The 23,720-nt window shown below is 51.8% G+C and overlaps 1 protein-coding gene across 1 annotated transcript in view; it reads right to left on the bottom strand.

Annotated features, from left to right (window-relative positions):
• LOC147749094 (retinol dehydrogenase 7-like) overlaps positions 1-23,720 on the bottom strand; it is a 420,558-nt gene that overhangs the window by 387,569 nt on the left and 9,269 nt on the right. Inside the window, exons 3-4 of the mRNA XM_086966095.1 lie at positions 5,462-5,639; positions 5,021-5,356 (exon numbers count right to left, since the gene is read on the bottom strand). Coding sequence (XP_086822221.1) covers positions 5,021-5,336 — 316 coding nt within the window. The 5' untranslated portion in view covers positions 5,337-5,356; positions 5,462-5,639. The remainder of the gene's footprint in view (positions 1-5,020; positions 5,357-5,461; positions 5,640-23,720) is intronic.

Genomic DNA, 23,720 nt, shown 5'->3' on the forward strand with positions numbered 1-23,720 from the left:
AGAGCCTCGAACCAGGCAGAAAATACAACCAACCACTTCGACAGCCTGTAAGTAAGCAACCATACAGCGACAGAGGGACATCAGAGAGCGCGGCAGAGCCCATAGCCCCACAGAGGAGCCACACTGAGCACCGGGGAGGAAGCAAAAGGGCGTGCAGAGGGGTAGACTACTCAGGGCACCCCACAGCCCAGCACAACTAAGGGCAGGAGCACTGGCGACCTCAGGGAAGAGCGAAGGGGCAGAGAAAGAAAGCCCCCAGCTGCAAACCGAGAAACAAGAGGAAAACAGCGCACCAGGCAGCCCCAGGAGCCACGGTGGGACCCCACCCCCAGAAAGGCGCGAAAAGATGTGTGCACAGGCAGCGTCTGTGACGGCCCCCGTACAATTCCTACCCAAGCCAGGGGAACCCCTTATGAGGTGGGAAGACTGGAGAGACTACATTGACAACTTCATTGAAGTACTTGAGGATGAAAATGAGGAAAAGTTTACCAGTAAGAGGAAGAAGCGGATACTGCTACATAATCTAGGCCCGGAGGCGCTCAGGATTTTCAAAAACCTTGTGCCCAAACAATGGGGGAGTACAGATGACGACGTGTATGCCCACGCAATCGAAGAATCGAATGAACACTACAGACCCGCGGTTTGTGTCTCGATCGACAAATACAACTTCCAGCAAAGGAAGCAACAACTAGGGGAATCAGTGGAAGAGTACGTGGCGGCATTAAGAAGTTGGCGTCCACATGTAGATACGATACATTCCAAGATGAATTCATCAAGGATCAAATCGTGATGCACACTACGAGTATAGCCATGCAAGACAAGCTGTGGGCCAGCGGGGACGCCACGCTGAAGGAGGTAATGGTAATAGTCAAGAAAGCGGAATTGGCGCAAAGATGCGCGGAGGCGGCAAAGAGAGAGACATTGGCAAGTCCGATGGTGAACAGGATAGAAGACGATGAGCCCCGAAAGGACAGTAGAAGCAAAGGGCCCACACCAAAGGGACCGAACAGGTGGCAAGGGAATCAAGGAACACCGGGACAACAGGTGGGGAACAACAAGAAGGCCTGCTATCGATGAGGAAGTTGGGCACACAAAGCCTACAACAGGAAGTGTCCGGCGTTTCACGCCAAATGCATGTACCGTGGGATCGTAGGGCACTACGAGAAAGTGTGTCGCAGGAAGTCCGCCAGGAGTATATGGTTAAATACATTTACCAAGGACAAGAGGACCCGGAGGAGAATGACCAAGAAGAAGATGAAACCATACTCTGCATCTACGACCAAGTGTTAAGCGTAGACAACAAAAACATCGACCAAGCCGGTGCTGGACATGACGATCGGTGGAGTGCCAATAAGTATAGTGGCAGACTCGGGATCACCCTATACTATAGTCCAGAGGGCGGTGTGGAATGAAACCTTCAAACCACATTTGGGCCCAGAACTTGAGCGACTGGACATAAGGCCAGTCACGTACAAGGGAGATCGCATACCCATGGTAGGATTCAGGCCATTAAAGTTCGAATTCAGAGGACGCAGTGCCAACTGCAAACTGTACATATCTGAAAAGGGACCATCGGCGCTGGGATGGTTAGACCAGGGTGACCTGGGCCTCAAACTGGACCCGGGAGGTAAAGTCCAGATCCTACTTACTGAACTGGATGGTTGGCCAGACCTGGACAAGTGGAAGAGAGAGTACCCCAAGGTATTTGGAGGCACGGTGGGGAGACTCGAGAAGCTCGCACACAAAATTGTACTCAAGGCAGGTGCTATACCAGTGTCTCACAAAGTGAGAAATGTACCCCTCGCAGTGAGAGAGGCGGTGCAAGAAGAACTGCAAGAGTTGGAGAGAAGAGGCATCATTGAACCGATCACGTGCGCTAAATGGTTGGCACCATTGGTAGTGGTCATGAAACCCAGCGGGAAGGTCAGGCTATGCGTGGACCTGCGGGAACTGAATAAAAACATTGTGGTGGAGAAGTTCCCCTTACCAAGGATCGAAGAGATGTTGGCCAAAACAAGAGTAATCAAGTGGTACTCTTCCATCGATCTAACCTCAGCATACCATCAGATCGCATTGCACCCGGAGAGCAGGAGGTTGAAATCATTCATTACCCCCTTCGGGTGCTACCAGTTCCGTTGCATGCCGTTTTGACTAGCATCGACTGCAGCTGTGTTTCAGAAATTGATGCACCAACTGTTTAAGAATATGGACTGCATCCAGTACTTCCAGGATGACATCCTAGTGATGGGGCCAGACAGGTTAGACCACGACGCAAAACTGGCCAAGGTACTGAGAGTGTTAGAAGGAAAAGGCCTCACGGCGGAGTGGGAAAAGTGCCGCCTGGGCATGGAATCAGTGACCTACTTAGGGCATGAAATTGGAGTGCGAGGGATCACACCCAAGACTAAGAATGTAAAGGCGATTTGTGATGCACCACCACCCGCCAGCAAAGAAGATGCCAGGTCCTTCTTAGGAATGGCAGAATATTATAGCAAATTCGTGCAGCATTTCGCAACAAAGACGCACCACATGAGGCAATTAACAAGAGAGAAGTCAGTGTTCTGCTAGACGGAAGAAGCACAAGGGGAGTTCAAAAGCATAAAGAAAGACGTTGTGGGAGCCATACCCCTGCAAGGATACGATCCCAAAGGAAAGGCTGTGCTCACGACAGACGCCAGCGACAAAGGATTGGGCGCCGTGTTAATGCAGGACCGAGAACAAGGAGTGACGGAAACACTTAGTTTTGCGTCTCGCACACTGAGCGACACGGAAAGAAAGTACAGCGTCATTGAAAAAGAGATGTTGGCCGTAGTGTGGGCAATGACAAGGTTCCGACAATTCCTGTGGGGTACACGGTTTCAGATGAAGACGGATCATAAACCATTGGTGAAGGTACTAACCTCCAGTGGGCACGCCAGTGCCACCCCCAGGATTTCGAAAATGACTTTGAAGCTGCTGGAATTTAGATATGATGTTGAATATTTTCCGGGCAGTCGGAACAAAGTGGCAGACTATCTAAGTAGGGCGGCAGCCATGGAACCCGGAGAAGAGGACCAGGCAGGTGGGGAAGAAATGGTAGCCCTGACATTGACCAGGAGAAGGTCATCAGCAACCAGGAGTGGAATGAAGCCTACAGAGAAGATCAGGCCATGCCGGAGGTGAAGAAATGCATAGTAAAGGGCTGGCCAGAAAAGAAACACCTCAGTGAAAACCTAAGGATGTACTATGAGGTCAGGGAAGAGTTGTCAATGGACGATCAAGGAGTGTTTGTTTACAGGGGGGATAAGGTCATTCCCCCAGCAGGCATAGTCCCAAAACTATTGGCGATACTCCATGAAGGTCATTTGGGGATAGGAAAGACAAAGTTGCTAACTAAGCAAGGATATTGATGGCCTGGCATGGACCTACAAGCTGACCTGTATGTCAGGGAATGCATACAGTGCCAAGGAGCGGACAAAACGCTCAAGCCACTGCGACCGGCGCTGGGAAGATTTGACCCCCCAAAGAACCCTTGGGAAGAGTTAACCATCGACATCTTGGGCCCGATCTTGGACGGACAAGGAATCCAAAAGTATGTGTGTGTCCTCATCGACAGGTCCTAGAAATGGCCTGAAATGAAAGTGGAAGAAGTAATGGACACAGAGACAATCCTAAAGTTTTTGAGCGACACGTTTGTGAGAGAGGGCATTCCCAAATCCATCCTGAGTGACAACGGCCCTCAGTTTACCTCAGGCAAATGGACCAACTTCATGGAAAGAAATGGCATCCTCTCCAAACACACCTCAATTTATCACCCGGCAGGGAATGGACTAGTAGAACGCTTCAACCGGGTGGTGATGGGGTCCGTGCAAGCCGCGATAACAAATAACAAGGACTGGGAGAAAGAAATATGGCACATGATATGGGCGTACAGAATCACCCCCACAGGAACAGGATATAGCTCCTTCCAAATTGAGGGGTCGTGACCCCTACACGAAGGACAACCGAGCGTGGAAGGAGAAAACTATAACAAGCAAATGGTCCCCTGCAGTGGTTCAGGCGAACTTGGAGCAGGCACAGGCCGTCTACGTGAAATACTACAACATGCGAAGAAATGTGAAAGACATTGGACTAGAAGAAGGTAAATGGGTGCGAGTTAAGTTGGCGATAATGCAAAGGAAAGGGGAGAGTAAATACAGTAAACCCCTGCAAGTCAAGGAGGTGTATGACGGAGCTGCCTTGTTGAGTGACGGCAACGTATGGTCTCAGGACCGCATGGCGAGATGCAATAAAGTACTACAGTGGAGCCAAGGTGGGCAGGAACTGGAAGGTGCGGGGGAGCCCGATGCAGGAAATGAGCAATTCGATTTGGAGATGGACATGGGAAGAGGAGAAGTCATTGAGGAGCAAAGCAACAGGGGTAGCCCCGGGACGGAGAAGGAGATGAATACAAGGAGATCAATGGAGAGACCAGTCGCACTGAACAATAGGGGAAGTGGCGCAGAGACTCACGAGAGAGAAGCCAAAGCTACCCCGGTAAGACAGACCCGCAGGTGAAGAGCAGTGGTGAGACCAGCCAGATTCCAAGACTTTGATATGAGCAGCGGACTGTAAGTTTTTGTCGTTCCATTGTTTAGAAAAAAGGGAGATATGTAGAGTTAGCGCTCTAGCTCAGGCACGTCGCGTGATGACGCAACGTGCCATCGGCCATCTTAGGGATGCGCGCGCATTCTCATGGAGAAGGCGCGAGTGTCGGAGCACGGAGGTTCAAAGGCTCGGCGCGCTCTGTAGCAAGAAACTGAAATAAACAGCGTATCAACCCAGATGGTGTCCTGTCATAATTGGGAGGCAATACACATCATTACACACCCTCAGTTCCACCGCCTCCCTTTCTGTGCCCCTTGAAGCTATTGGCTGCCTGCTGCAGTTAACCTTGGGGAGCTGGGGCAAGTGAGAGAGGCATCAGGAGCGTCCCTCTTTCAAAACCGGGGAAATGCCCGATGGAATAAAAGTCCTGCCGCCCGTGTGAAAACAGTCTCACCTCTGTCTCCCACTTGCTGCTTCACCCACTGTGCCATGGCAGCCACGCTCTCAGTTTTGGTAACATCCAGGATGACCGTCTGCAGTCTCTGGGAGGTGGCCTCCTGCAGATGCTCCGCCCCCTTCGGTGTCAGGCACGCTGCCAGGACTCGGAGGCCACGCTGGTCCAGACATCGCGCCAGCAGGTTCCCAAAACCAGAGTCACATCCAGTGATGAGGACATACTTATCCTGAAGGTTCAGTACCGTCTGTCTCTCCCAGTACCAGCGTAGGAGAAAGTAAAGGCCCAGTAGAGTTGCCAGGTACACAGGCCACATTGTTCACCGTCAGCTTCGGACTGCATTGGAAATAAGCATTGGCAAGACAAATAATTCTTATAACATGTTTGTATTGGTACAATTTAGTATTGTGAGCATGTTGATTAATCTTTCACCAGAGTTACCTTTGAAACAGAAGGCTTAGGGATGCTGTCCAAAGTTCATGGAATTGCCAAAGTTCACAATCTTGTTCCCAAATTTCTTTCAGTTACGTTTCAGAGCTTGAGAGAGGTTCTCCGAGGTGGTAACTTCTCTTCAGTTCTTCCCATCTCTTGATCGAATTAGGCAAATCATCCCTTCTACCTGAAACAATATTGATTAAAACAAGCATGTTCATCTATTGACCAAATCGTCCCCATTTGACTGGCACAAGGTAGACCATAAGGAATAATCAGCATACACCATTTTCAAATGTGCCATCTTCACATTTAAAAGTACGTTGTCTGCCACCCGGTGGACTAATTATTCTGGCCCGAGCACTTGAGGCTCTCTCTTTGACATTGGATTAAAACATTTAAGCTGAAATCATTGCTTACCATAGTGGGCCACTTAGTTCTGCCTCTCCTGTCATTGTATCCATATATATAATCAACACGTAACATTAGACCTACAGCCATGCAGGACTATTGACTTTGTCAATGGTTGATAGTTGCATAAGGTAAATAAACAACCTATGGCTTAATTGTAAGAATATTGTAAATGCTTCAGTTTTGAAATAATGAGACCGTGCAAGATCTATAATGAGTCTCTTGGAAGTTACATCACAGTCACAAAACTACAACTTTATTGCAGAGTTACTCCAGTGCGCACAGACTGCACGTGGAACCTTTCCTCTTGGTGCTTAACTCCAAGCAAATTACAAACAAGCATTTACAATGCAATGGTCTCTGCATTATTAAAGGTAGAGCTATTGGCATTGCTCATGACATTTTTTTTTTAATCATAAATAAATGGCATTGTCATTTACATTGCCAATAGCTTAATCGTTAAATAAATGGCATTGTCATTTACAATGCCAATAGCTTAATTGCTCGCAAATGTATGACCTATTGCATTTACACCCACACAGAGCCACACACACAAAGCCACCCACACACACACACAGAGCCACCCACACAGATTGATTCACATAGAGCCACCTACACAGAGCCACCCTCAAAAAGACAGAGCCACCCACACATAGAGCCACCTACAGAAAAAGCTATCCACACATTGAGCCACCTACAAAAAAAGCTATCCACACAGAGCCCCCCCCCCACACACAGAGCCCCCCCCACACACACACAGAGGCCCCCCACACACACAGAGAGCCCCCCACACACAGAGCCCCACACAGACCCCCCACACAGAGCCCCCCACACACACAGAGCCCCCCACACACACACAGAGACCCCACCCCACACACACAGAGCCCCCCCCCACACACAGAGCCCCCATACACAGAGCCCCCCCACACACACACAGGGCCACCACACACATACAGAGCCCCCCCACACAGAGCCCCCCCACACACACCCACACACACAGCCCCCCCCCACACACACACAGCCCCCCACACACACAGAGCCCACACACACAGAGCCCCCACACACACCCAGAATCCCCCCCCACACAGAGCCCCCCCACACACACAGAGCCCCCCCCACACACACAGAGCCCCCACACACACACAGAGCCCCCCCCACACACACACACATAGCCCCCCCACACACACACAGACCCCCCCACACACACACAGACCCCCCACACACACAGAGCTCCACACATACACACAGAGCCCCTCCACACACACAGAGCCACACACACACACACAGAGAGCCCCCCCCACACACACAGAGCCGCACACACAGAGCAGCACACACACACACAGAGCCCCCCACACACAGAGCCCCACACACACAGAGCCCCCCCCACACACACACAGAGCCCCCCCCACACACACACAGAGCCCCACACACACAGAGCCCCACACACACAAAGCCCCCCACACACACAGAGCCCCACACACACACAGAGCCCCACACACACACACAGAGCCTCTCACACACACACACAGAGAGTCACACACACACACCCAGACCCACACACACACCCAGACCCACACACACACCCAGAGCCACACAAACAAACAGGAGAGCAAGCACAGCTAGGGGACAGGAGAGCAAGCACAGCCAGGGAGAAGGAGAACAAGCACAGCAAGGGGGCCAGAGAACCAGGGGGCAGGGGAGCAAGCAAAGCCAGGGGGCAGGGGAGAAAGCACAGCCAGGGGGTGGCAGGGGGGGCAGGGGAGCAAGCACAGCCAGGGGGCAGGGAAGCAAGCACAGCCAGGGGCAGAGAAGCAAGCACAGCCAGGGGGCAGAGAAGCAAGCACAGCCAGGGGGCAGGGAAGCAAGCTCAGCCAGGGGGCAGGGAAGCTCGCTACACTCCATCCAACGCCGAACCCAGAGGTGGTGTGGGAGTGAGGGAGGTGTTGGGAGGGGGCAAAGAATAGCCCCACTTCTTATGTCCTCATTGCACAATACAGGAGTGAAGGCCCCGTGCCCAGAGCCGATTTTCAGACACTTTTATATGATTAATAAAAGTATTAACTGAACTATAAACCATTTTCAGCACTGTAAGCCTCGCTCATTCACTAATGAGCTGCGTACCTCACGCTGTTATCAGACGCCATATCCGGCGCCACCATACAGATGTTATCAGCACAGAACACAAAGGCGCGTGCTTGGGGTGCGCCCGTGCAGCAGTGCGTAAATGATCGACACTCAATACCGGACAGTGAAAACTGGTGAGCTGCAGACTGTTAACAACAAACACTGAAGTACAGGCGGGTTTCATAATTAGAAAGTGTGTGGGAGAAAAATAACTATAACCAGGTTTTGTGGAACTAGAATGTTGTTTTTGGACCCAGCCTAAGTGTCTGTAAAGAGAGTTTATTTTATACAATTTCTTTTATATTATGCTAGTAAATGGATTGATAGTTATTATAAATACCTCTATTGCTGATTTTGCGATGGTAATATGTTGAGTAAATAAATGGAACGAAAACAGATGTTAAAGGCAGAGAACATAGTCCGCAGCTGCAGGAACAAACAGCCATCTGCAGTTGTTGCGCGCCACTTGCGCCCTCACCCAGTCCTGATGCGCGTGGAAGAGTTTCCCACAGAACTCCTGACAAACCCAATGACATGTGGGAAACCCCCTAGATTTGCATACCACTTCCGGTAGGTCCGCATGGCCCCAGAAGGTGTCACCTCCCGCCAGTTGCCTCTAGCACATCACTCGCCAGCCAGCCTTGTCCTCATTAAAGGCTGTCCTAGAATAAAACGTCACGGGCGGGCGGAGGGGGGGCTACTGCGTGCTGATTGGATACAAAAGTGAACGCGATACATCACTTAGATCAAGACATGACTTTTTCACCTTTAATCATCAGGATGGCTTACAACTCCTGATTGGTGCCAGTGGCACACTGGGAAGCCCGCCACACCAAAGAGGGCACCACAGTGGAACCAGCGGTGCACCAGGTGCAACACAATAGTGACAGCAACCCATCAGGACCAATGCCACACCCAGGGGGGCTGCGGCACGCGGAAGACCACTCAAATAGGTGTGCTACCTCAGGGCCTGTGCTTCAGTAGAGTGGTCTGTGGCACACAGGGCCAACATCACACAGGGTCTTACACCTCCCAGGTAAACATTCCACACATGGCCACGTGCCACTCCTAGCCTGTTATATTACAAAGGGCCTGACCCACACTGAAGTGGCCTGTGGCACACAGGGCCTACACCACTCCGAGAATTCCTCAGACCGGACTGTAATAAACCACGCCTGCAGATTCATCACAACAAGGCTTGTGGGGCCCACAGCTCAAAGTGTAACACATACCACAATGCTGCCTGCACCACACACGTAGATTTGTCAGACCAAGCCCCCAGCACAGTACAAGGACAGTGCACACCCCCCCCCGAGGCCTGCACAACAGTGAGGTGACCGGCTCAGTGACACAGGCATGTGTACACCACTGGGGCTGTGTCTCACCAACTGACCTGTCACATAAGGCCCACACCACTCCTGAGAATGCACCACATCGGATTGTAAACACACCTGCAGATTCATCACAACAAGGTTTGCAATGCATCGCAAGTGTGTATCTCACTGGGGCCCACAGCTCTATGTCAATTCAGCACACTGCTGCCGGTGCCACACCCCCTGTGCCACAAAAAGCCTCCCGGAAAGCACCACACCGAATATAATTTATAAATCACACCAGGAGATTCGACACAAGGCCACATGGGTGCACCACACAGCCGGGGTACACAGCACCGTGCAACATGCAACAGGGGCATGCGCCACATCCATAGATTTGCCCTTCCAGATCCGTACAACACTTTTGGCGGGGATTGTGGGTGGGTGGGGAGGGGGGGCATTGAGCACTGCTGAACTGGTGGAGCAAACCCTACATGTGACATGGGTCGAACATGGGTCAACACTACTAGCTGTGCTCCACTCACCACTGAAGGGCGTGGGCACAACACAGAGGCCTGCACCATACTGGGAAATGCAGCGCATTGAAAACGCCTATTGCTAATTTAAGGCGCTAACAGCACCTCGCAGTAGTGTGTTGTACGGTAGTGCAGAGACACACTGGCCCGGAGCAGTGGAGGCACCCTCCTTACGTCAGCGGAATCTATCCGTGCACTACAGATAGTGAAAGGGGCGGGGCTCCGGGGAGAGAAGAAGCGTGCGTGCCCGACATATTTCTGATGAAAAACCTGTATGGGAAGATACATCTGAAGTGGAAACGGGCCCAGCAGGCTCAGAGTCATGACAGCTCCGAGCTGTCAATGTACGGCATGTGTGCTGCTGGGTAGTTCTTCCGTGCACTGTGCATGCTTTAAGGCATGCAGCTCCGAAATTTTCGGAATCGGGCGTGTTTTTTGCGGAGTGACGGATGACGTCACAGATAGAAACACGCCCCGAATGCGAAAAAGACGGGGCTTGAACCGAGTGACGCCCCTCTCCTCAAATGGCTGGCCTCCGTTTAGGAAGCCAGCCAATGGAGAAGAGGGGCGTGTTCCAACCCTCTCTAAGAAACATAAAATCTTCGGCTCCGCCCACTGCTACACAGTGCGACGGTCCTCGACCTAAAAAACTAGTTGTCTAAACACGGCTAGCCCTTTACTTCTGGCTATTCTGGCTTTCACGTTCACCCCTGTGTGCAAAGCCATGATTGCTCCTGTGCCCATAGCTCGTCCTAAAGGGAAGCGTCAGCCCTGAGGTTGTCACAGTAGAACACACTGTGCTATGATCGTACTGTGCATCCAGACTGGCCTGGGAGAAGTACAAAATAGAGAAATTATCAAGGATGAAATGAGTCTGGATCAGTCAAGAAACATCCCCTGGTTAAACTATGTAAGAAAGTTTTTTAATGACCTTAATAGACCAGAGTTCTATGAAAACGCTGAGCTGGTTTTTACAATCCTCCCGACATCCACTATCTCAAATCGACATTAGATACGAGCCAAAAGACACGTATGCAAACCGCCTGCGGTGTGCCATCAAACAAATTGTAAGCTAAAGAATTAGCGCCATGTAGCCTCTGCCCCTGTACTGCGGCAACCCAACCACACCAGCCTAGTAACTCGTGGGAGTGCTGGTCTAATAAAAGCAGAAAGCAAATCCAATTTTATTGAATTGTATGGGGTGCCACAAGCATGTACTGTCCTGCCCGCGCCCCTGGCGGTACCAGTACCATCCCTACCTCTACTAGGCGACCGGCCAGCCCGCATCAAATGGCGTGACCACATCCGCCCCCTCCACGCCGCTCATTTGCTCCTCCCGCTCCCGAAACTGCCCGACAGCCGGAGAGATCTGTTCCAAAGCGGGGGTGGGGGGACATGATGTAAGGCCCCGAACTCACCACAACCATACCGAAGCCCGCGCACCTCTGGACCCAGCGAAGCGACAGATACAGTGTGTCCAGTGGGGAACTGCCTGAGGCAATTTGTTGCACGACTCGCTAATTCATTACGGGCCCCAGTAATAGGCATTCGGGGCTCAAGGCACGACAAGGTGACCGGTCATGACGATGCCACTAAACTACAAATTGACTTGGTGCTCGATCGTCCCGCCTCAATTGCCAGTTGCCGACGGGGCTTTGGGCTACCCACGCCGCTGCTCAATTGCTCCCCCGCTCCGAGACCGCCCCCCCCCCCCACGAGCCACGCCAGATACAACAAAGGCAGTGCCTGACCCAGCCGCAACACAACACATTACCAGACAGAAGAGGGGGAAGACTTTAAAGGGGGAGGGGGTGATGATACCCCTGCACTCACCAAAAAAACTGATGCCAGATCAGGGACAAAACAGCGTTTCCAAAGGGGAACAAAAAGGATGGCCAGTGGGAGAGGGAAAGTATAAATACTTGTCCGCCGCTCACTGCGCACTGGAAATTATGCCGCAGATGTGCAGGACAAGGACAGGGCGTGGTGATGTGCCTAATGCAGCACTAAGGGGGCCGTCCTCTTACAGACTCCACTGCGTCCGCCGAGGAGCAGCTGCATGTTGATTAATCTTTCACCAGAATAGAAACTTTTCAGTTATCATGCCACATTAGTGTAACCAACTCACCAATGACGTGTGAACACTTTCAAACCAGCTTGCAGTACTACTGTGTACTGTGTGTGTATCCCGTTTTGGTCTACTAATGCTAGCTTTCCTGAATCTAAGTGCCTTCTATGAATACTCATTCACGATTCCACGGATCATCATTGGATTTGTATGTGTCGGTTGATTAACTGAGAACTCTTAGAGCAGAAATGCAAAAATGCTCCTCATTCTACTATAGCAGTGACTGTCCCAAAAATACCCATCAATGCTCAGTACAGTATGCCCACTCGCCATATAATATACGCCTAACTGCATCAGAAGATAAGCCCAACTGTACCAGGCAAAAGCATCAACTGTGTTACAGAGTAAATCCAAATTCACAGGAAAATATATTAATTTGTGGCCAGCCATAACCATACACTGCTTAGGTTTGAAAATGTAAGATTTTTCCCATCTTTTGGGAAGAATATCAAATAGGGCCGGTATAAGATTCTTCCATCTTGCTGCCACAGCGGCTGCAGAAATAAGAATTGTCAAAGTCAATTGGTCTTGCTTTTTGATTTTGTCAATGCAGACCTATTGGCTTTGACAATGCTTTTTGCTTATGCTCTCAGCAGCGGCGAAAAGAGATAAAAATGTGGTGATGTATAGTTGCGCATGCATCATCATGCATGCATAAATATGTAATCACGCACCAGTGTCCTAACGCATGCACCATGATGTGGCAGTCATTTTGAATAATTTACCATTCCAAAATGAGAAACACCCATTTTGGGATGGTAAATTTACAGATACAAGAAGTGCCCAAAAAACTTATTTTTGTTAAGATAAAAGTTGCTCAACAGCAAGTGGCATCTGCCAGGCCATAGCAAAACATATAACAGGCTGTGGAGACAGTGGGGGTAAGTAAACACTGATGAGTAACTTGCGCAGAACGACTGGGATGTTTCAATGAAAGAAGGAAAGAAGAGAAAAAAGCCTAGCCATTGAGAACAGACTGTGAGCTGGGAAGCAGAAAATTAGAGAAAAAACAAGAAATGCATCCACTTCCATGGAGTGGTGAATGAAAAAGTATTTCCTTGATGGGGAGCCATACAAGGATAATAGTCATCTAGTTCCAAGGATGGTAAAGAAGCTATGCTGCAGGGGAGGGACAAACATATGAAGAGGAAAGAAAGCCTATAAACACGAAGAGATAGGGGGGTCTATATGGGTTAGTTTACCGACCTCGACACCTGGTGTTGGACTTGGCCCGCAGGGCAGGTTCACCCCTAGACTTTTTGCCTTATTTGTGACCCTGTGTCAGTGATTTTTGGGTCTCTGCGCACTTTCCCCTGGGTCCCAGAGTGAAAGTGCGTGCGTGTAGCATGGCTGGCCTGCCCTCCCATAGGAATGCATGGGGAATGTGTGTGTCCCTAGTAGTTCCTGATGCGTGGGGAGTGCAGGCTCGAGTTTGGTATGCTTAAACTCGTGAGAGTGAATGCTGCAAGATGGTGTCTGCGGCATGTGTGTGTCTAGTTGGGAAGTGCTACTTCTGGACATTGAGATATGTGTGCAGTGAGGGTGCTGGAGCGTGATTGGCTGGAGCTGGCTGGCATGCCAGGCTCCAGGAAGTCTGGATGGGTCTGCCCGGTGGTGAGTGGGAGATTAGCATGAGTGATGTGTGGGAGGAGTGTACCTGGGTCCTGGATGGGCTGGGTTTTCCCCACACAATGCTGGCTCCGCCCCCCTGTGGTGTGTCTAATGACCCTAGCCTCCCCAGTGAAAGGAATGGGTGGTTGGGCCATCAAGAGTGCTCCAGAACCAGCTGCGACTGGTTTTCCCCCCACCCTGCACCCTGAAACAAAGGATTTGTCAGTATAAGAAGGGGCTGTGTCCCCACTGAAGATGTTCTACTTTTGAATCCTGCCAGAGGGGGCTTTTGCCGCTGCTGGGGCCAGAAGGACCGCCACTTGGGGAGTCTCCCTGCCTGGAGACCCAGTGTGCTGGCTCTGGCCCAGCCTTGCCCCCCCTGCCTGCCTCCAGCCCTGCTGGAGCCCTGCCCTGTCCTCCAGTGCTGGGGAGCACTGAGGACTTTGTTGCCTTCAGCCTGAGAGCGCTGCTCTCTGCCCTTCAGCGCTGGGAGCGCTGAGATCGCCTGCCTAGCGCTTGAAAACGCTGGATTTTGCCCGAGCGCCGTGAGCGCTGTATTTTGTCCGCCCCGTGTGGTGGTTTGGCGGCGCGGGTGCCACCCCGCTCATTGCCGCGTTGTTGTGCCCGGTTTTGATTGATCTACGAGGGAGCCCACTCCTCGGATCATCTGGGAGCCCGCCTGCCTGCCTAAAGCGAGCCGCCGCGGGCACCCGGAAGTGAAGGGACGGCCGTCCAATCACCGCGCGGCCCGGGAGAGTCAACCCGGAAGTCCCGCCTTCTCCGCCGAGCCGCGAGAGAGCCTGCCGAGGCTCCCCGAGAGGAGAGGAGAGCCCCGGGACCAGCGGGAGAGACCCGCCGTCGCTGGAAAGCCCAGCGCGAACCCGGTGAGTGCAGGTGCCTGCAGAGGAGGGGGGGAGCGTCGGGACACATTGCCGGTGTCCGCCCCGCCCCCTCTCTGTAGCGCGACCTCGCGCCTGTAGTGATGAAGAGCCAGAGAGGCTCTTAGGGGGCATTGTTGAGCGATCCGAGTCCCCAAGAGGGGGACTCCAACCCGAGCCTAAGAGAGGCTCCAACGACCGGCGCATTTCTTGTTTGGCGAGCCAGAGAGGCTCGCGAGTACATTAACTACGAGCCCAGAGAGGCTCTGAGGGGCATTTCGTCCATGAGCCTGCGAGGCTCTTGAGGAGCATTTGTCTGTAATCTGGGTCCCCAGAGCGAGGGACCCCCCAGCCCAGCGAGGCTGCACCTGTTCGTTGCTGGAGCCCTGATAGGCTCAGCAGCCCCCCCTTACTGGTGAGAGAGCCTAAGAGAGGCTCACCAGTGCCACAGTGGTGGTTCTTTGAGCCCAGAGAGGCTCCAACGTTGCCCTAACTTTCCCTGCTCCAGTTGCCCAGCACTTTGTGGGCAACTGCCACGTTTAGGCCCTGACATTGGGACACCGGGACAGTCACAGGTGGTGACTTGTGAGTTTGGGGAAATTGTTATTGATTCTGCACCTCTGAATGTATTGTTTATGCGTCATGTGCCTTTACACCTCTGAATGTTACGGCATCATGTGTTTTGCTTTTACACCCCTACAGGTAGTGTGACGTGTAGGTGGTTGTTTTCTCCCTAGTACAGGTGGTGCTAGTGAGGTCCTGTTACCAGTGATTACTGGTTAAGTGCTATTACTGAAAGTATTGCTTTATTACTGAAGGTATTGCTAAAGTGCTATTACTGAAAGTATTGCTTTATTACTGAAGGTATTGCTAAAGTGCTATTACTGAAAGTATTGCTTTATTACTGAAGGTATTGCTAAAGTGCTATTACTGAAAGTATTGCTTTATTACTGAAGGTATTGCTGCTAAAAGTGTTGATACCCTGGACAGTGGTTCAAGTGGCCCTGTCCTGTACAAATATCCCTTGTAAATTCCGCCCGTGCCTGTTGGCACAGTGTAACAAGATGTGTGTTTTATCTGATGTATATTTATTATAATACAAAGGCTATTTTCATATAACCTTGTGTGGAGTGTTTCTTTGTGGTGGGCCTTGGTTGTTGTTGCTGGGGTGCGTGCGCAAATACTTAACTTACATCGCCTCCAAGTTTAGCCTTGACTGCTCGCGCCACGTTACCTAGAGGGCGAGTGAGGGGTTATCTTGGCGTGTAACTCCCTTGCCCTGACACTTAGAAATGGCGATCCCTGACTGACCTCGACGCGAGTCTTGGCCGGCCAGGGTCCCGGTTCTAACATTGGCGGCAAGCGGTGAGGATAAGGATTTGTGTTTGCGTTGTACCACAGTGGCAACTGGCCACTACAAAGCTCTGCATTTTAGATGACCACATTTTTGGGGATTATTGTGTTTTTGGTGAAGTTCCATTATTGCTTCTCCTGAAGAGTGTCATTTGATAATTGTGTTCAGTACATTTGTCCCCCGCCCTGCTTCCAGAGTTTGGTACCTGTGTCACATGTGGTCAGGTTGAGAAGTCAGGGGTGGTAGAAACTGCCTTACCGATCCGAGGGGAGGGTGTGTGTGGATGAATGGTGTATTTCCCTGGACGCATGAGTGAGTTCTTTTTTAAGGAGAGTGGAAATTTTGGAATTGTGTACTTCTACTTCAGATTGCTAGTTCCCTTGTGTTGCACGTGTTTGTGAGCATCCTGTCAAGATGGAATCTCCTTTTAACCTTTGTGGCCTGTTTAAGTACAGTGTGCATGAGTTGGTATGGTTATGTAAGGAGAGAGACATCCCAGTGAGTGAGTCAGACACCCAGTCCAAGCTTAGGGATAACATGATCCTGTGGCAAAAGAGTGACTGGGAGCGTGAGCACAGTGAGAGGGAGAGGGCCCGGACCGCACACCATGAGGGTGGTGGGTCTGAGGGGAACCCTGAAGAGTCTGATGTGGAGAGTGAGTTTGACAGTGGATGGGCGCCAGCAGAGAGCGAGTACCCCCTAGATAGGGAGTCCCTTGCTGGGTCCAGTGTCAGATGTAGCACCCCATCCCTTTCCCTGTCCCCAGAGGAGTGGGTGGATAGGAGAGAGGAGAGGGAGCACCAGCTGGCCATAGAGAAGCTCAGGTTAGAGCATGCCTGGAAGATGGCGCAGCTGGGTGTGAATGAGCGGACTGCAGAGGCTGAGAGGGCCTTGGCCAGGGAGAAGATAGCCCTAGAGTGTAGGTTATCCCCTGACCGCAGTCATAATTTTCTGGATCCCCCAGGGAGGGTGGAGTCCAGTGGTGGCAGCTTTTTAAGTGTTGGTGTTGACAGTCCCACTCCCAGTTCCCAGGGTATGGTTCCTGTTTCTCCAGAGGAGGAGAATAGGTTGAGGTTTAGGAACCTTAGAAAACCACCTCACCAGGAATGGAAGTATTTTGTGGATGACTGTTCAGATGCAATGTGGGACTGGCTGAAGGCTAACTTGACCGATGAGGTGGATGATCAGGTGGACAATGTGGTAAATATGTTCCTCAAGGAGCAGTTGCTCAGTGTTGTCTGTCCAGAGTTGCGTCAGCACCTGCTGAAGTTGAAGAGTTTTAGTCCTTGGACCCTTGCAAGGGAAGCAGAGCACTGGGAGAGCGCCAGAGGTTCTGTAGAGTCACTAGAAAGTGAGTCCAACAGCAGTGGTACAGGGAGCTTCCAGCCCAGCGTGGTGGAAGAGGCTCAGTGTAGCCCAACTAGGTCCCAGTATAGTGAGAAGGGTGAAGGGGCTGACTGCCTGGCTCAGTGGAGCAGGAGTCAGGGGGTGGCTGAGAGCACCCAGAGGCCCAAAGCCCTGTCTCAGAACTTGGGTGGTTTCTTGAGGGAACACCAGGTTAGGGACCTAGGCTGTCCTGTTAGTACACTTGAGGAGGATCTCCTAGTGTCTAGGGAACCTGGAGCGTCTGTAACTAGAGCTCCGGGGGTTCCAGTGTCGCTCCAGTTGGGAGGGCACAGAAGTCCGAAGCGAGGAGTGATTGGGGGATGAGTTTCCCAGTGGATGCACCAGTGGACCAGAGACTAGCCAGTTGGGCTAGATCTTCTTGGGTGGACCCGGGTGGCGCCACTTCTGGTCTGGGGGATCTTTGCGCACTGTCAGGTGGACAGGAGGCGGGAGATCTGCGCCAGACAGACCGTCACACGACACATGGGTCATGTGTCAGCCTCAGGGGGATTGCGTGTGAATCCCCAGAAGTCCTGGAGTGCCAGGCAATTATTCCACCAAAGGTTTTAGACCGGAGGTTGGGAGGCCAGGTTCAGGTTCGGCCTGACCTGAAGGGTAGGACGACTGTAACCAGTGTCCTGACCGGTTCTTCCGGGGGAACTTCTCCAGTTGGGAGAGGGCAGACCTCTGGAAGGGGGTGCAGAGGGTGGGAGAGCCCACCTCTGACCCCGGTGCAACCTGAGGGGTTAAACCCTGGGTTGGAGTGGCGTTGTAAGGGTACCCCTCGCAGGAGGAGGAGGAGGAGGAACCCTGGAAGAAGAGGTAAGGGGAGGAGAGCCTTCCCTGAGACTCCTGGTCCGCCTGAGGTTGCAGACCAAAGGCTGGTGAACCAGTGGCAGTCTAGCCCTGTCTTGCAGACAGGGAGAGTGGAGAATGGACACTATGTGCCAGGGGTTACTACCCCCCGCTCTGCGAATTGGCAAGGACCGGTGGCACCTGGGTGGCCCAGGGCCGGGTCCTGGCCGCGGACAGCTGAGGAGTACCAGTGGGGTAGCCCAGTTGGTCCTTACAGGAGCTTTAGAAGGAACCCTAGGGGTTCACCGTGGCATAGAACAGGAGAGTGTCCCGGCAGTGGCGGGCCTGCGTCCGTGTTCTATCGCCCCAAGCAGGGAAGTCCATCACGGTGGTGATTGTTCTCCCCTGCGTTTTGGCTGGAAGGGGGTTGTGTTGGACTTGGCCCGCAGGGCAGGTTTACCCCTAGACTTTTTGTCTTATTTGTGACCCTGTGTCAGTGATTTTTGGGTCTCTGCGCACTTTCCCCTGGGTCCCAGAGTGAAAGTGCGTGCGTGTAGCATGGCTGGCCTGCCCTCCCATAGGAATGCATGGGGAATGTGTGTGTCCCTAGTAGTTCCTGATGCGTGGGGAGTGCAGGCTCGAGTTTGGTATGCTTAAACTCGTGAGAGTGAATGCTGCAAGATGGTGTCTGCGGCATGTGTGTGTCTAGTTGGGAAGTGCTACTTCTGGACATTGAGATATGTGTGCAGTGAGGGTGCTGGAGCGTGATTGGCTGGAGCTGGCTGGCATGCCAGGCTCCAGGAAGTCTGGATGGGTCTGCCCGGTGGTGAGTGGGAGATTAGCATGAGTGATGTGTGGGAGGAGTGTACCTGGGTCCTGGATGGGCTGGGTTTTCCCCACACAATGCTGGCTCCGCCCCCCTGTGGTGTGTCTAATGACCCTAGCCTCCCCAGTGAAAGGAATGGGTGGTTGGGCCAACAAGAGTGCTCCAGAACCAGCTGCGACTGGTTTTCCCCCCACCCTGCACCCTGAAACAAAGGATTTGTCAGTATAAGAAGGGGCTGTGTCCCCACTGAAGATGTTCTACTTTTGAATCCTGCCAGAGGGGGCTTTTGCCGCTGCTGGGGCCAGAAGGACCGCCACTTGGGGAGTCTCCCTGCCTGGAGACCCAGTGTGCTGGCTCTGGCCCAGCCTTGCCCCCCCTGCCTGCCTCCAGCCCTGCTGGAGCCCTGTCCTGTCCTCCAGTGCTGGGGAGCACTGAGGACTTTGTTGCCTTCAGCCTGAGAGCGCTGCTCTCTGCCCTTCAGCGCTGGGAGCGCTGAGATCGCCTGCCTAGCGCTTGAAAACGCTGGATTTTGCCCGAGCGCCGTGAGCGCTGTATTTTGTCCGCCCCGTGTGGTGGTTTGGCGGCGCGGGTGCCACCCCGCTCATTGCCGCGTTGTTGTGCCCGGTTTTGATTGATCTACGAGGGAGCCCACTCCTCGGATCATCTGGGAGCCTGCCTGCCTGCCTAAAGCGAGCCGCCGCGCTGCCCGCGGCGACCTGGAAGTGAAGGGACGGCTGTCCAATCACCGCGCGGCCCGGGAGAGTCAACCCGGAAGTCCCGCCTTCTCCGCCGAGCCGCGAGAGAGCCTGCCGAGGCTCCCCGAGAGGAGAGGAGAGCCCCGGGACCAGCGGGAGAGACCCGCCGTCGCTGGAAAGCCCAGCGCGAACCCGGTGAGTGCAGGTGCCTGCAGAGGAGGGGGGGAGCGTCGGGACACATTGCCGGTGTCCGCCCCGCCCCCTCTCTGTAGCCCGACCTCGCGCCTGTAGTGATGAAGAGCCAGAGAGGCTCTTAGGGGGCATTGTTGAGCGATCCGAGTCCCCAAGAGGGGGACTCCAACCCGAGCCTAGGAGAGGCTCCAACGACCGGCGCATTTCTTCTTTGGCGAGCCAGAGAGGCTCGCGAGTACATTAACTACGAGCCCAGAGAGGCTCTGAGGGGCATTTCGTCCGTGAGCCTGCGAGGCTCTTGAGGAGCATTTGTCTGTAATCCGGGTCCCCAGAGCGAGGGACCCCCCAGCCCAGCGAGGCTGCACCTGTTCGTTGCTGGAGCCCTGATAGGCTCAGCAGCCCCCCCTTACTGGTGAGAGAGCCTAAGAGAGGCTCACCAGTGCCACAGTGGTGGTTCTTTGAGCCCAGAGAGGCTCCAACGTTGCCCTAACTTTCCCTGCTCCAGTTGCCCAGCACTTTGTGGGCAACTGCCACGTTTAGGCCCTGACATTGGGACACCGGGACAGTCACAGGTGGTGACTTGTGAGTTTGGGGAAATTGTTATTGATTCTGCACCTCTGAATGTATTGTTTATGCGTCATGTGCCTTTACACCTCTGAATGTTACGGCATCATGTGTTTTGCTTTTACACCCCTACAGGTAGTGTGACGTGTAGGTGGTTGTTTTCTCCCTAGTACAGGTGGTGCTAGTGAAGTCCTGTTACCAGTGATTACTGGTTGAGTGCTATTACTGAAAGTATTGCTTTATTACTGAAGGTATTGCTAAAGTGCTATTACTGAAAGTATTGCTTTATTACTGAAGGTATTGCTAAAGTGCTATTACTGAAAGTATTGCTTTATTACTGAAGGTATTGCTAAAGTGCTATTACTGAAAGTATTGCTTTATTACTGAAGGTATTGCTGCTAAAAGTGTTGATACCCTGGACAGTGGTTCAAGTGGCCCTGTCCTGTACAAATATCCCTTGTAAATTCCGCCCGTGCCTGTTGGCACAGTGTAACAAGATGTGTGTTTTATCTGATGTATATTTATTATAATACAAAGGCTATTTTCATATAACCTTGTGTGGAGTGTTTCTTTGTGGTGGGCCTTGGTTGTTGTTGCTGGGGTGCGTGCGCAAATACTTAACTTACATCGCCTCCAAGTTTAGCCTTGACTGCTCGCACCACGTTACCTAGAGGGCGAGTGAGGGGTTATCTTGGCGTGTAACTCCCTTGCCCTGACACTTAGAAATGGCGATCCCTGACTGACCTCGACGCGAGTCTTGGCCGGCCAGGGTCCCGGTTCTAACACCTGGCAACCCATTCTATAACAAAAATTAACAAGAGATGCCTGGTCATGGAGAGATGTGTGCTGTTCACAAAATAAGTACAAACAAAGATCATAGACCAGAAACAAGAAATTACACTAGGCTGATAAAACTCCCATCAGCCCACCATGGTGGCGGAATCTCATCACGTGGGATACGGATGGTGGATCCAAATCTCGCCCAACCCATCTGTTGATGGTGCAGAGATGGATTACCGAGGTAACCTTCTAGCCACGGTGTATTTCAAGTGGTGCTGATGATGTGCAGTGCTAAATGAAAAGTGAGTGAAAAAGTGAAACTAAAATTGACTACCAGAGCAGAAAATATGTTTATTAGGCACTGTTCTAGTGTCAAGATTAAAAGCACGCCTTAATAGTTTGCAAATATAACTATGCGGTGGCGCGGTGCAGTGTGGTAAACATGTTTCAGCTGTTCGGAATGAAGTGTCCAGCTTTCTTCAGGACCGTGATGTAATAGCGACTGCAGAGTAAGTGGTCATGTGCAAAAGTTATACAGTATTGAATCAAAATACTCCTACCAGGAACTTGGATCCCCAATGTAAACCGGTGGAAAATTAAATGACTCGTCCTTTTCCTAAAAGACAGAAAGATAGTGCACAAAAAATATATGATGTCAAGAGAGTGTCCACTACGATCCCTGAGTGACAGAGAAAACAGAACAAACAACACATACATACAAGGAGCAAATAGTAACCTCGCTTCACAGGGGGCTAATGTCCTCCTGGTTCAAGTGAAAAAAAGTTATTTTTGAAAAAAAAATTCATGAAGTGTTATAAAGGTTTTCTACTCACCCAGCGTTATGTGGGAAATAACCTCACCTGACCCGGCACTCACTCGGGACGAAATGAGGCCCCGCTCTGTTAGAATGGAAGATATAGATTTAATGAATATGTAAACTACCGCAAACACAACTAGAATGCGGTAAATAGCTATGTTGCTTATTTACTTCCAAGTATTATAACTAAGCTTAGTTGTTTCCAGAGATCGACATCTCCCCACCAGACCGACGGTCAAAGCAATGCTAGTCCAGATCGAGTGATTTACGCAAAGAGCCAGTCTAGCAGAAAAGTTGGGTATGGTGGCCCCAGTTAAGTCGATATCAAGGCCAACAGGTATAGATCGAGCAAAGGTTCGCGCTTGTAGTGGCTAAGCAACAGGTTTGTAAGGGGTCTGCAGGAGCCTACCTGTCCGTCGGTACCTCTCGCCGGCTTCCGAGTGGGAGTGGAGGTAACAGACAGGTAGTCAGCGCGTCCTTTTATTCAAATGCTAATTGAGTAATTGGTATCACACGTGTGTCGTGCAAGATACCAGTTTCTTCATTAATAGAAGTAGTGAACAAAAGAGCGCATGCACAAGTCAAGTACGCTCTAGCGCATAGCGCATGCGTGGTACAATGAGGAGACTGATTCTAAACGCATGCGCACTGGAATCTGTGACGAAATGTCGCTGGCGGCGCATGCGTGGTGCAAGCAAGAGAGTGAATCCTCACGTATGCGCACGAAACTCAATGTCGCTATGCCGCCTACAGCGATACCGTGTGATGTGGGGTAGTATTTCCATAGAGGCGAGTCGGGGTGCAGCACGCACCTCGATCAGTAATATCGAACCTTATGGAATTGGTGGCAAATAGTGTGTCTGTGTATCACGGACAGATCGAACCTTAATCTATAGTGACAAAACCGAGAGATCAGTGGTATTAGGTGTTCAATAACCGTTCCCCAACAGGGAGCAGCGATGTGATTGATGATGTTAACTATGCTCACCAGAAGATGAGTGGTATATGTATATGTCATATCAATTCTCAGTCAGCAATAGCCTGAAGTATGGCCCATATGGCGCTGTTAGCGCAATCCAGTTGTTATTCATATATGGGCTGAAGTACAGTATGCACCACCCCGTAATTCTTGGGGGTCACGAAAGTGAAACAGCAGCCGTATACAGGATCGAGGACGGGCCCACTTGCAGGGTCCATACAGGACTTGATTGTGTGCTCTCCGCACTACACTTCCCATAATACACAGTCTCATCTGAGCCTCCCATTGGTGGGTGTGTCATATGGAAAATGGTGAAGTGGGTCAGCGATTGCGCACACCGCTTCCGTTAAAGCCTCCGAAGAGAAGCATATGGAGCTTCGAAACGCGTCAGGCAAATCCATTACAGAGCGGCATCTACAAGCGGATCCCCGTCCTTACCTACACATAAATCAATCTGGTGGTAGTGTGCTACTTAAAGGTGGACAACTTTTGGAGCGATATTATATATATTATGAAGCCGACAAGCGAATAAAAGAATATTGAACACCGTAAAATCTGGTCCGTGCACTGTATTCCTGGCGCATGCTGAGGCGAGCCGCAAATGCAGCCACATGTCTTAGAGGATGATTCCAAGTTTGGTGGTCAGTGGACTGCCAACCCCGGAGTTGCGCAGCAGTGGCGGTGTGCACCTGCAGTCCGATAGCCTTATTATGAGTTTGGCGGTCGGACCACCCTTGGACCAATGCAACCGCCGGGGATCTGTGATCCCTTGGCGGTGATGAGGTGGTCTGAGGCCCACAATATGCTGGTGGTGACGCTGGGGCCACAACAAGCATATTACAAGTTTCCTCACCGCAACAGGTTTCATGGCGGTGAGCC

This window comes from Lissotriton vulgaris, chromosome 1_1 (assembly GCF_964263255.1).
Source record: "Lissotriton vulgaris chromosome 1_1, aLisVul1.2, whole genome shotgun sequence".
NCBI lineage: Eukaryota > Metazoa > Chordata > Amphibia > Caudata > Salamandridae > Lissotriton > Lissotriton vulgaris.